Source organism: Melozone crissalis, unplaced genomic scaffold, assembly GCF_028551555.1.
Source record: "Melozone crissalis strain CALT ecotype California unplaced genomic scaffold, PUWL_Pcris_2 ptg000013l_1, whole genome shotgun sequence".
In the NCBI taxonomy this organism is placed as follows: Eukaryota; Metazoa; Chordata; class Aves; order Passeriformes; family Passerellidae; genus Melozone; species Melozone crissalis.
Genome location: NW_026535791.1, coordinates 3,315,329 through 3,327,427, shown reverse-complemented (window position 1 = coordinate 3,327,427; position 12,099 = coordinate 3,315,329). Strand labels below are relative to the sequence as shown.

At 46.2% G+C, this 12,099-nt stretch overlaps 1 protein-coding gene across 1 annotated transcript; it reads left to right on the top strand.

Moving 5' to 3' along the window:
* The first annotated feature begins 10,324 nt into the window (after positions 1 to 10,324).
* On the top strand, positions 10,325 to 11,002 carry LOC128934623 (gap junction beta-2 protein-like). The gene has a single exon (XM_054272356.1). The coding sequence runs from the start codon at positions 10,325 to 10,327 to the stop codon at positions 11,000 to 11,002; it is 678 nt and encodes a 225-aa protein (XP_054128331.1).
* Positions 11,003 to 12,099: the final 1,097 nt, after the last annotated feature.

Sequence of the window (12,099 nt, the reverse complement as noted above, 5' to 3'; positions counted from 1 at the left end):
TGGTTTTGTGTCTAGTTGTTTCAGGTCAGCAGAATCATTCCAACAAGCTGACCTCTCCCCACTCTGTTGGCAACATTTCCCTCTTAGGTACAAGGTGGTGGATAACCTGGATGTATATCCTTTTTTATTACACACTTGCTGGCCCTTGGCCAAACAAGTCTTCCTGAAGCCTACTTCAGCTTCCTTTATTATTTCCTGCACAAAACAAAGCCTCACAGTCTTGCATAATTTCTGTTAACTTTACAGCTCCAAATTGTTGCCCATTGACCAACAGAACAGCAGTCAAGCTTGAGCATGCAGCTGCCTGCTTGGTTCCTGTCAGGACAGGAGCTCTCCTAATGTTGTCTCTGCCCAGAGGCACCGGTGCCAGCTTTGCTCACAGCTTTGTGTGCTTCAGTGCCCAAGAGCTCTTCAGGTGCTGCAGATTTTGCCCCATCAGCATAACAATCTTACCCTGTCACCCTGTGTTCCTTTGTAATCTGCACTGAATATAGATGGCTGCTGAAAGTCAGCAGATTTTGAGCCTTCTCCCAATTATGTGCATAACCTCCTTGCCACGTGCTAAATGTTTTTCAGCCCACAGTGGAGCCCTCGCTCTTGGATACCCACAAACGAGGAGAGAGCCACTTGGCTATGCCATGTGAAGGAGCCATCTATGGGATGTGTGGCAGGTGTTTCACAAGTCCTTGAACCGCCAGGAAAGAAGTTTTAGAGTGGGGAATGAAGAAAACCCAGGGAATGAAAAAACAGAGAGTGGGCATTTGAGAATTTGTCTTGTCCATATGTCCTAGGACACAGCCTGGATACATCCCAGACAGCTTCACAAGCATGTTCTCATCTCCAGGGAATAGCACTGGGCATGGGGATAGCACCCAAAGGGCCCTGGGATTGTCACTGACTGAGAGCACCACACAGACACATGGGCACAGGGCACAGCTATAACCCAGCATGGATCTGTTCAGGAACATGTTGGTGTAGGCTTGACACAGCTTCTGCCTGGAAAGCTCATTTAATAGTCACTGCTTTTCTTAATTTTGTTAACAGCATGAGATTTCAACTATATCCCTTTAGTTCCTCTTCCTTCCCAGCTCCTTTCAACTCCCAGTGCAACTCCTTTATCTCCAAATAGTTTAGCAAGAGGAAATGTTTCCCATTATATATTTGCATGCAAGAGATGACTTGGTTAATATGATGCATACATAGGTGCAACCACTGAATCATCCTATTCTCGTTTTTAATCTGATTCAGGACATGAATTTCAGACCTTGGCAAACTGCTGGATCAGTCACGTAGTCAACAATTTGAATATTGACAAAAACCCCAAGAGAATGTACTTTATTCTGATTAAATTAAAGCAATACAAAAGATGTGAATCCAGCCCAATTTCCATGGAGAAATCGTTCTCACATACTGCCTGCTTCCCCACCATCCCCTTTGAGTTCCTGTCACTGAGTCCAACGATTCACACCAGAAATTTTAACCATCACACTTCCCACCCACATCTTGCCCTCCTCTTTGTGGGGTGTGCAGAATCAGATCTTTTCCCGTTGTTGGCATCCAGCCTCTCCTCAGTCTTCACTGGCACTACCCTTTGTGTTTAGCAGCTTTTATGGCTGTCCATAGAAGCTCCATCATCCCAGCTTTTAGCAATTTCTCTCTTCAGCCCCGAGTATTTGCAACTGATATCTCTCACTGTCTTCTCCCCACCCTTATCTGTGAATAAGTAAATGAATCGGGGTTTCTTCTATTCTCTATGTTCTCCAAGAGATAGAGAAGGACAGAACCTAGTCAGATAAACATCAAAGATTAAAAGGGCTCCCGACAAGCCTGAGAAGTTTGCTTTAACTCTAATAGTGCATTTACAGACATGGAATATGCATGGCAAAAGGTGGGAATTGGTCAAACGTAAGGCCTGCCCCTAGTTCTGGCTGTGCCCTACACCCTCTTCTTTGGGGGAAGATCAATTTGGAGAGACAGTGGAAAGCACCTCCCCAGATGCAAAGAAAATCACAAAGCTCCTTTACAGACCCTGCTCTGCCCGTTCCTGGCCTTACAGTGCATCTTTGTGACCCTCTCTGTGAAAAGGTATCACTCACATGAAACTCCCCACCCTATCACTAACTAAATTTTTTTTTTTTTTTTGCAACAGGTAGGAAATAGGGGTCCTACCCACTGACTCTGTCCCACCCGTGAGGGGGTCTGAGCCTTTGTGCACAAGCAGCTAGCGGTGTCCATGTGATGCTGAGGGCGCTGGAGACCCTGAGCGCTGCCAGGTGAGCTGGGCAGCCAGGTCCCCCCTGAGGGGACAGGCGGTGGCCCTGTGAAGGTGTCTCCGGAGCTGCAGGGCTTGGACAAACGACCTGAGAAGCTGAGGGAAGCTTACTTATCTATTCTAATTAGGGAGGAAAGGCAAAGAGCTACTACAAAGAAAATTCCCGTTGCTACAGGGGGTTGAAACAAAGGATCGGGCAGCTATTGACACTTTAAATTGTGTCACTAAGTGTTGTGTTAAAGTGTCTTTTTTTCAGCTGGACTAAATGATGCTTCATTACATTTTTAACTTTACTGTTTAACTTCCTTGTTGACCTGCCCAGCCAAGAGAAAAGGCAGAACCCATGCTGCTTTATGAAATAAATTTGGAAGATGATTTTGAGGAACTTCTGGAAGACAACTCTTACTCGGAGAAGCAAACCAGATGCTGTGTCCCTCTCCAGAAGTCTCCTGAATTATTTGAACTAGGCAGCAAACATCAAAGAAGGTTGATGTCTTCTGTGCTGCCTTCTTTTGTCAGGGGTCTCAAGCTTTGTGAGGAGGAGAAGCCTTGGGAGACTGTGATGATCGAGGGGTTGATGCCATGGCCAGAGAACTGAGAGTCACCTGCGGCAACACTGACACAAACCAGAGTCTGCGCAGCCCTTACATCGAGCTGAGTTCTCAAAGCACACTGAGTGCTGTTTTCACTCACAGAGCAGCCTCTCAGTCCCTGATCCTCGTCCTACACCATAAACCACGGTAATATTTTTGTCATATTAACATTTTACTGTTAAAAAAGCTGAAAGATGATAAAGTGACGAAGTGATGATAAAGTATTTACGTCAAACAATGAAAGTTTGTTCTTTGTAAATAAAATGTTCCCTGAAAGTGACACATGAGTCCATTACTTCTGTGTGGGGAGAGAGGAGGCAGAGTTGTGCCCAACATGGTGGCTCTGTAAGCTGTAAGAAATTAATGTTGTGTAATAGACATGGAGCTATGGCTTTATGGACTTGAGCTCCTACAACTAATAATAGTTGTATTAGGCAGACCTTGCCAACAGCACTTCAGGCACTTTTCTATAAAATAAAAGGCTTATTTTTTAAAAGGCTGGGACGGCAATTAAAGTGCATGTAATAAAAATGACTGGGTATGTATTTCAGACACTAATATACATGTAAAGATACTGAAGGAGACAAAATTATTTGCTCAAGGGCTAAGCAAGTACGGTATTTTTGGTCATATAATGACTAAAATGAGTGTTTGAACAGCAGAGCAAACTGGTTACACATGCTGAGTTGAACTGGGAAGGTGCTTTTATTGCTGATGATAGTGCAAAAATGCCAGGTTTGACATGTTTAATCCAGCCTCAAAGAAAGGAAAACTATTTCCAAAGTGTGGTCTGAGTCTCTAGCTGCATTTCCAATTGATAAAATGACAGTTGTGCATGACAAGTAGTGAGTAAGCTGCTAAGTGTTGAAAGAGCCCTATTTGAAGCAAAAGTGGTGAATAAGGAGGTTGCTACACTTATGAATCAGCAAAAATCAAAATCTTTGTGAATTGCAAAAGCGGTGCTTTGTGGTAGTCAAAACTAAACCTGACCATGAGGAGCAGCAGATCATATCCAGTGTTACAGGATAATAAAATTGCAAGTGAACCTGGGCATCTGCTGATGCAAACTAATACACAGTATGAAAATTATTTCAAAATACACCTATTCAAGTGTATGGGTGTATGTGTACCCTAGGAGGTACTGTTCTAATTTCTAACAATGCTAGGGAAAGAATCTATGAAAAAAATCAACTTATTGCTATAATGTGTCTGAAAAATGAAAACAAGTAAACAGGAATTACCAGAAAATGATGGCGAATGCCATAGGAAGCATTGCTCTGTGAATTGTAGGTGTACTGTACAGGTACTTGGACTGCTCTTGTAAAAATGACAGACACCACAAGTTGTGATGAGAATCATAAAGTTATATAACAGCTCCTGCATGGAGTTTCAACAAATGCGGCCTTTCAGCACAGAATAAAAGGGATGGAGAGAGGATATGACAGAAGTTTATGCTCTCAGAAGTTATACTCTTAAAGGAGATGATCAGGAAAAGATAATTAGCTATTACTCCCAATGATGAGGACTCAGGAATGTCCTGTGTAATTATATAAAAGCAAGTTAATAGGAAATGAAAGTCTTTTCTCTTTCACCACACATAATTAAGCTACTGAGTTAATTACTCCAGGATCATGTGGATTTATATATATATATATATGGTATAAATATTAAATATTTATATAAGCCATATAGAAGTGACATCAAAACATAGTTAGGCAAAGCAGAGAGTGAAGCAAGTGCTATTAAGAATATTAAAATTATAGATCCAGACTGAGCCTCTGGAGGTGCCTGGGGGCTGTTGAAAGCAGAGATGAAGACACAGTCTTTAGAAAGCCATAGGGCAGTACTGGGAGATGATGCCAAGATTTCTGCCATCCTGAGATAAGCTAAAACCTGTTTCTGAGTTGAGGAAGTGACAACAGTATTTATTTTCCTATTTTTATGAAGCTTTTATTTCCGCATTACTTTATGAGCCACAAGAAACAACGTTTTGTATATAAACGAACACTTCATAGCATTCACCAGCTTCAATGCTACCCCTTGCTTACAGATGGACCTTTAAAAATTCCAGAGTTGTTAAAACTTGTCTCTTGCACCTCCTGCCAATGAGACAGGTGTTAAGAAAAGTGTATACAACAAGCCTGTAACCCTGGATTTATGCTCTGTCAGAATTCCTTGCTAGGATTTCCCTCTCCTTCCCAAATAAAGCATTGCATACATGAACAAGCAAACAAAAATCAGGGAAACTAAAAGGAGCACTCCACTTTAACACAGAATTTGTTTGATTGTAAATGAAAAACACTGTGGCAGTACTGAGCAACACAAGCTGTGAATTTCTTCCAAGCATTTACAATTACCATCTATCAAACCTGAGTATCATTTAATAAAAAAATAGTTACCTATTTGAGATCTTTCTATTTAGATTATTTAAAGGTCTCAGATTTCAGTGAAGCTTTCAATACTCTCACAGTGCCTTTCTGAACAAAACGTCCAGCACACAGCTGGATAAACATGTAATGCAAACTGGTGAGCAAGTGGCTCATGGGTTGGGCACAAAGGGTTCCAGTGAATGGGGTGACATCAGACTGGTGGCCTGTCACTACTGGGGTTCCACAGGGCTCCCTCTCAGGCCCTGTGCTCTTCAACATCTTCATAAATTACTTGGAGGCAGGACTCCAAGATATGCTAAGTTCACCAATGACACTAAATTGGGAGGAGCTGTTGACTTGCCTGAGGGCAGAAAGGCCCTGCAGAGAGACCTGGACAAATGAGAGGGCTGGGCAATCACCAACCAGATGAAGTTCAAGAAGGGAAAGTTCTGGATTCTGCACCTGGAATGGAGCAAGCCTGGATGTACGGGCAGACTGGGAAATGAGATGCTGCAGAGCAGTGCCACAGAAAGGGACCTGGGGGTCCTGGTCTGTGCCAAGTTGGACATGAGCCAGCAGTGCCCTGGCAGCCAGAAGGGCCAACCCTGTGCTGGGGGCATCAGGCACAGCATGGCCAGCTGGGCAAGGGAGGGGATTGTCCTGCTCTGCTCTACTCTGGGGCAGCCTCACCTCCAGTGCTGGGGACAGTTCTGGGTGACACAACATAAAAAAGACATTAAACTATGGGAGAGGGTCCAAAGGAGGGCAACAAGGTGGAGAAAGGCCTTGAGGGGAAACCATATGAGGAGTGGCTGAGGTCACTGGATGTGTTCAGCTTGGAGGAGACTGAGGGGACAAAGCATTGCAGTCTGCACCTTCCTCATGAGGGGAGAAGGAGGGACAGATATTGACCTCTCCCCTTTGATGACCAGTGACAGGACCCAAGGGAATGGCCTCAAGTTGTATCAGGGGAGGTTTAGGCTGGATATTAGTAAAAGGTTTTTCACCCAGAGGGTGGTTGAATACTGGAACAGGTTCCCCAGAGAAGTGGTTACAGCATCGAGCCTGACACAGTTCAAGAAGTGTTTGGACAATGCTCTCCAGCACATGGTGTGACTCTTGGGGTGTCCTGTGCAGGGCCAGGAGTTGGACTCAATGATCATTGTGGGTCCCTTCCAACTCAGAATATCCTATGAAGTCCAACTTAACTTTCTACACCTCTGAGCACAAAGCCAAATGAATTTGTAATTTTGCAGATACACACACAAATTCGAGTTTCTAGTAATTCTATACAAATTACTAGATCAAATTAAATATTATTTAAGTCTCTACTGATGAAAGCATTTCTACTCCCAGACACATGTCTGTCACAAAACCAGACTCAGTACTAGGTGTAATATACAGAGATTTACTTCAATATACAGTAAAAAAAACCAGCATTTTCAGCAACACTTTTTATACTCGGACAAACTTTTTATTATTTTTCCTACACATCCTTTTTAATACAGAATTCATTTCTGGTAGGAATTTTTGTCAGTGTTTTGAAAAGCCAAAACTCTTTACTAAGTTGTAATGAAGCATTATTTAATAGAAGTCATGCTTGGTTGGATGCTTTGGGAGAAATGCAGACTGTGTGAGGCTCACCTGAGCCTGACAGCAACACTGGGTATACTTTTTTTTACATGTTACAAGCAAAGCCCAAGGTAAGGGCTTCTAGTGCTGATACAAGTAATTCATACCTGGATGGCTTGGACTTTGTCCACAAAACCCTTCCTTAAAGAAGAGGCTTAAATAGTACTATAATAAGAAGAAATTTTTTATTTTTTTATTGAGAACAACAGAGGTCAATCACCAGACAAATAACACCTAGTGACAGATCTTCACATGGCAACTCTGATTTGAGTCACCTTTATACTTCCTGCTAGATTACTTTCACAAAACCAACTTTAATCCTCACTCCCTCTGCGCAGTAGCAGTAAAATCAGGGCTGTACACCCTACTGCGGAATTCTTTCTCAAAGAAAAACCAAAATCTTACTTCTGTCCTGCCTTTAGCTGTCTGATGCCCTTGTTATCCCTATATCTGGCTACCGAGAATTTTTAATGATCAATTAAAGCTAGTTTACCCACTCCTTGTCTTCCAAACTCAGGCCTTCGAAGAAGGTCTCTGAGGTTTCTCTCTGTAGCCCTGCCTTACCCCTGAGAAAAATCTATGGGAACTACGTTTTATCTTATCATTGTCCCAGCTTTCTCAAGGTGACGATTTCCTCCAGCTGCCACGGCTCGGGGGCAGTTTCGGAGCGTCCCGCGGGACTGATTTCCCTGTGGGACGTGTTTTCTGCCAACACTTGGGAATCAATCCGGGTGCCGGGCCGCATTTGCAGGGTACCGAGCGCGCCCTGTGCCGGGCGAAGCCGAGGGCGCTCCCGCGGGGGACACCGGCCCCAGTCCCGCTCCGCCCGCAGCAGCGCCCGCCCCGCGGGCACGGCAGAGCCCGGCTCGGCTCGGCTCGGCTCGGCTCGGCTCGGCTCGGCTCGGCTCGGCTCCGCCCCGCCCCGCCCCGGGTTCCCACCGCCGCCTCCGCGGGCGGCCGGAGGAGCGGGGCGCGGGCGGGGGCGGGCGGGGGCGGGCGGGGGCGGGCGAGTTAAAAGCGGCTGCAGGTGAGCGGGGCGGGACCTTAAAGCTCGGGGTCAGAGAGGCTGGGGCCGCCCGCTCCGCAGCCACCGGCGGACCTTGGGGCAGCGCGGCACGCCTGTCGCGTCCTGCGTGTCCTGGGCAGCCGTGCCAGGTGAGGTCTGAAGCGGTTCCCTTGTGTCCTGCCCAGCCGTGCCAAGTGAGGTGCGGAGCGGCTCCCGCGTGCCGCAGCGGTGGGATCGGGACCGAGGTTGGGATTAGGCTGTGCGCCCCTCCGAGCGGCTGGTGGCCCGTGTACTGGAGTGGGGCTCGGGTCGGGGCCGTCCCGGCGGCTCTGGGGCAGCCACGCCGCAGCCCCGGCCCCGGGCGAGCCGTGCTGGGGCGGGGGCTGTCAGGCCCGGGAGCGGCGGGGCAGGGCCGGGGCGGTGACTGCTGCCGGCCGGAGCTCGGACCGCGCAGCCCGTCCCGGGAGGAGCCGTCGGAGCTCCGAGCCGAAGCCGGTGTTTGCCGAGGGTGCCCGCTGACGGGAGCGGACGGCGATCCTGCCGCTTCCCGCCGCTGAGGGCTCGCAGCCGCGCGGGAACTCGGCGGGATAAAGGTCGGCTGGTGGGAGGGAGGGGCTGGGATCCAGCTACTAACCCAGAGTGGGGGCTTGGAGTGGTTTTCAATAACGGTGTCTTGGTTGGCAACTTGGGGGTCCGGGTGGATTGGCTCCCTACCAACCTACTGCAGTGTTTCGGTAGTAGCAGATAAGAGGGAGAAAAGTTTTTTGCTCCCCCCAAAAGTTGCAGCCTTGCTTCGGAACTGCAGTGTGAGATGGCACTTGGAACCCAGGCTGTTCAGCTCAGCGATATGCGCTTCCAGACTTTCTTTCAGTTCTGATTAGCTTCTTGTGAAGGTTTAATTGACTTAATTTTATTGACTGTGCAACAGATATGAGGGAATTCTTAACAGAATTATGCAGCTATCTCAGCCTGTAGGTAAGCTCAGTAAAAAAATGGTGCCAGTTTCAGCAGAGACAAAGCATGAGACGGCTCAGGAATTCCAGTCATCTTCTCAAAGTTGTTTTCTTTTTTGCCTTACCCAGTTTCACCTTTCCGCATCACAGTAAATCTGACCTCTCCCTCTTGCCTCCAGGCTTGTCTGTACAAGCTAGGCCCTCGTACCAAGGGTATCTGTTGGGGCACGTTTTGTCCTTTGGTTGGGATGTAACTGCACCAGGGTAAAAAGTGGGTTTTTTTCCCCCCTCTCTGCTGTGAGAGAATGAGAGATTTTTGTAGACTTTGGCCTGTGTTGCATTGCAAGGTACCACGCTCTCCCCACAGCACACAGCCAGCACCAAGAGAAGATGGAGCTCTTATCCATGGCCCCTGTGGCTCTCCCAGTCAGCCTTGAGACATGATGGACCAGCTATGCAGGTTCCCAGGTCGGTTTTCAAAGTATTTTGTCCACTTCAGTGATAGCTTCCAAATGGCTGCAATCAGTGAAAGCTGAGCCCTGAAACTGAGGTCTGAACTTCAGCAAAACTTACTTTCAAAAAGGGCTAAGACTGAATTTTAGTTTTTAAGAGTAGGAGGAAAGCTGAAATCGAACTTCTCTGATGTTTGACTTTCTGTATTCTGCTGGAGTGTGATAGCATCTGGAAAATCAACATAAGCTCTTCAGCTGAGGGCTTTTTCGTCTCAACTCTGTGACTCTGCCTGCCTCCTTTTTTGGATGACATAGCAATGAATGTGGAAGGGCAGGCTCTGCTCTATCTGCCTTTGCCTGCTGGTTTGTGCTATATAAGCATGCAGCCCTGACAGAGCTGGCTTGAGGCTTCTCACCAGTGTTGGCAAATTCAAACATTACCCTTTTGAGATTAAGGGCCTTGTCTGAGCTGCAACAGAAAGCCTTGGAGGCCTGCTGCAGGTGTCTGTGTGGAGCAAGGACTACTGCTGAAAAAGGCCAAATAGTGCTTGCCTCTGGTACAAAAAAAGCACCTCAGCTTTCTAGGGCTATGGTGTTGGTAAAGAAATCCTGTAAAAATGCTAGAGAAGACTCTAGTTTGTCTAGATGTGGCTTAACTCATGCAGTGATAGTAATTTCTCTTGCTTTGGGAAGTACACAGAAAGGCAAAATACTAACCAGAGTCCACCACAGAAAGGGCAGGAGAACATGGAGGATGTACAGAGGAACTGTATTAAGATGAACTAATTTCCTGCCCAAAGCCTTGTTGAGGAATACACTGAGGTATGCTTGTCCCATCATAAACTGCTGGAAAGAGAGTTTAGTAAGTTGTTTGAATCCATAAACATATGGGTGACATAAATGAAAGTGACTTACACTTGCCTATGGCTCTGGAGAGACTGTTAGTAAGTTCTCTTTTTCACAGATTTAGAATTGATTTTTCACAGTTTGAAAGTGACCATTCTGTGTATTGTGTCATCCTGCAGGTAAAAGGACACAGAAGAGAAGATGGACTGGGGAACTCTGCAGGGTGTTTTGGGAGGTGTAAATAAGCACTCCACCAGTATCGGGAAGATATGGCTCACAGTCCTCTTCATCTTCCGTATCATGATCCTGGTTGTGGCTGCAGAGAGAGTCTGGGGAGATGAACAACAAGATTTTGTCTGCAACACGCTTCAGCCTGGCTGCAGAAATGTTTGCTATGATCACTTTTTTCCCATCTCTCACATCAGACTCTGGGCCCTGCAGCTGATCTTTGTCTCCACACCTGCGCTGCTGGTGGCCATGCATGTGGCTTACACCAGGCATGAGAAGAAAAGGCGGTTCAGAAACGGTGAGAAAATTGATATTGAAGAGCTAAAAAATCAAAGGCTTCACATTCGGGGCCCCTTGTGGTGGACATACACCAGCAGCATCTTCTTCAGGATCACCTTTGAGGCTGTCTTCATGTACGTGTTCTATTACATGTACGATGGCTTCCAGATGCCTCGCCTGGTGAAGTGCGACGCTTGGCCCTGCCCCAACACTGTGGATTGTTTCGTGTCTCGGCCCACTGAGAAAACCACATTTACTATTTTTATGCTTGCTGTATCTGGGATCTGCATGATGTTGAATCTGGCTGAGTTGTGCTACCTAGTGATAAAAGTTTGCACAAAAGAATCTGGGAAAGCAACAGTTTTGAAATAAGTCCCCGGGTTTAGGATTTACTGGCTCCCCATTTCCCTTCAGCTTTCTTAGGTGTAAGAAAACAATAAACAATATTTTCATACTTAAGGAAAGGATAAAAAATGAATGTTCTGTTGTGTTTTAAAACTGATAGCCTCCCTGGGAAGCTGGTGCTGAGGCAGGTTTTGAAGATCAGTATTCCTGCATCCACAATTAGAGAGAGCGGCCTTATGGCACCAGCTTCTCCAAGTATGCCTACTGCTGGGATCCTATTGTTGGGACAGCTAGCTCTTCAAACACTGGGAGCGGAAAGGACCAGAGAAGGCTCTAGTGCCCAGAGGACATCCAGGAATCACAAACACACTGTGTGGGCTCAGAGGCAACACAGTATCAAAGGTTTTTGGTGAAAAGTGGGGTAAAGGATTTTTTTGGTGCACATCACAGCTATTGAGAAGGAAGAAGACAGGAAGGTGAATGTGTTTATACTAGGTGTCCTCTCTAAGTAATCTGGAGGGCAAGAAAATGGTGTAGTAACACAGATACTCTGGCAGTGCATGCTGTCAGCTTTGCTTGGCACCAGCATGTTTTTTTCTTCTCATCTTCATGCCTGCACTGAGAAGCATTTCCTTAAGGGTTGGGGGTGCCCAGTATCAATTGTTTGTGAATGTCATTAGGTCAATGCTGCCTCCCCATAGTCACAAAGAGTGCAGCAGTGGGAGGAATGAAGTTCCTTTTTCATTCTCTTGATCAGATGAAAAAAGGGGTTGTCACCTCTGGGAGGAAGGAGGCAGTGCAATAACTTCTCTTGTTTTCTCACAATACAGTGTGAAGAATTTCAGTACAGTAGACTTCCTCTGATAAAGAGATGTTTTACCACCTGACTGTGCCTCACTCAGCTATATACTCTTAAAACTTTTTTTCCAATAAAAACCAAGAAAAAAAAGCCTTTTTTTTTTTGTTCTGCTGGTTATCCAAAAGAAGTGCTTCAAATTACAACATGATATCCAGTGCTCCTTCAATTGTTCCTTTTTTTCTATCTAGCTCTTCTTCATAAAGCCTTCTCCCTATCTGAGGTGCCCTTCAAATGAGTTGAGCAAACCACTCCCAGTCTCTCTGAC

What these genes read in the sequence shown, in the direction of transcription:
- LOC128934623 (XM_054272356.1), top strand. Translation starts at nt 10,325, where the DNA reads ATGGACTGGGGAACTCTGCAGGGTGTTTTGGGAGGTGTAAATAAGCAC.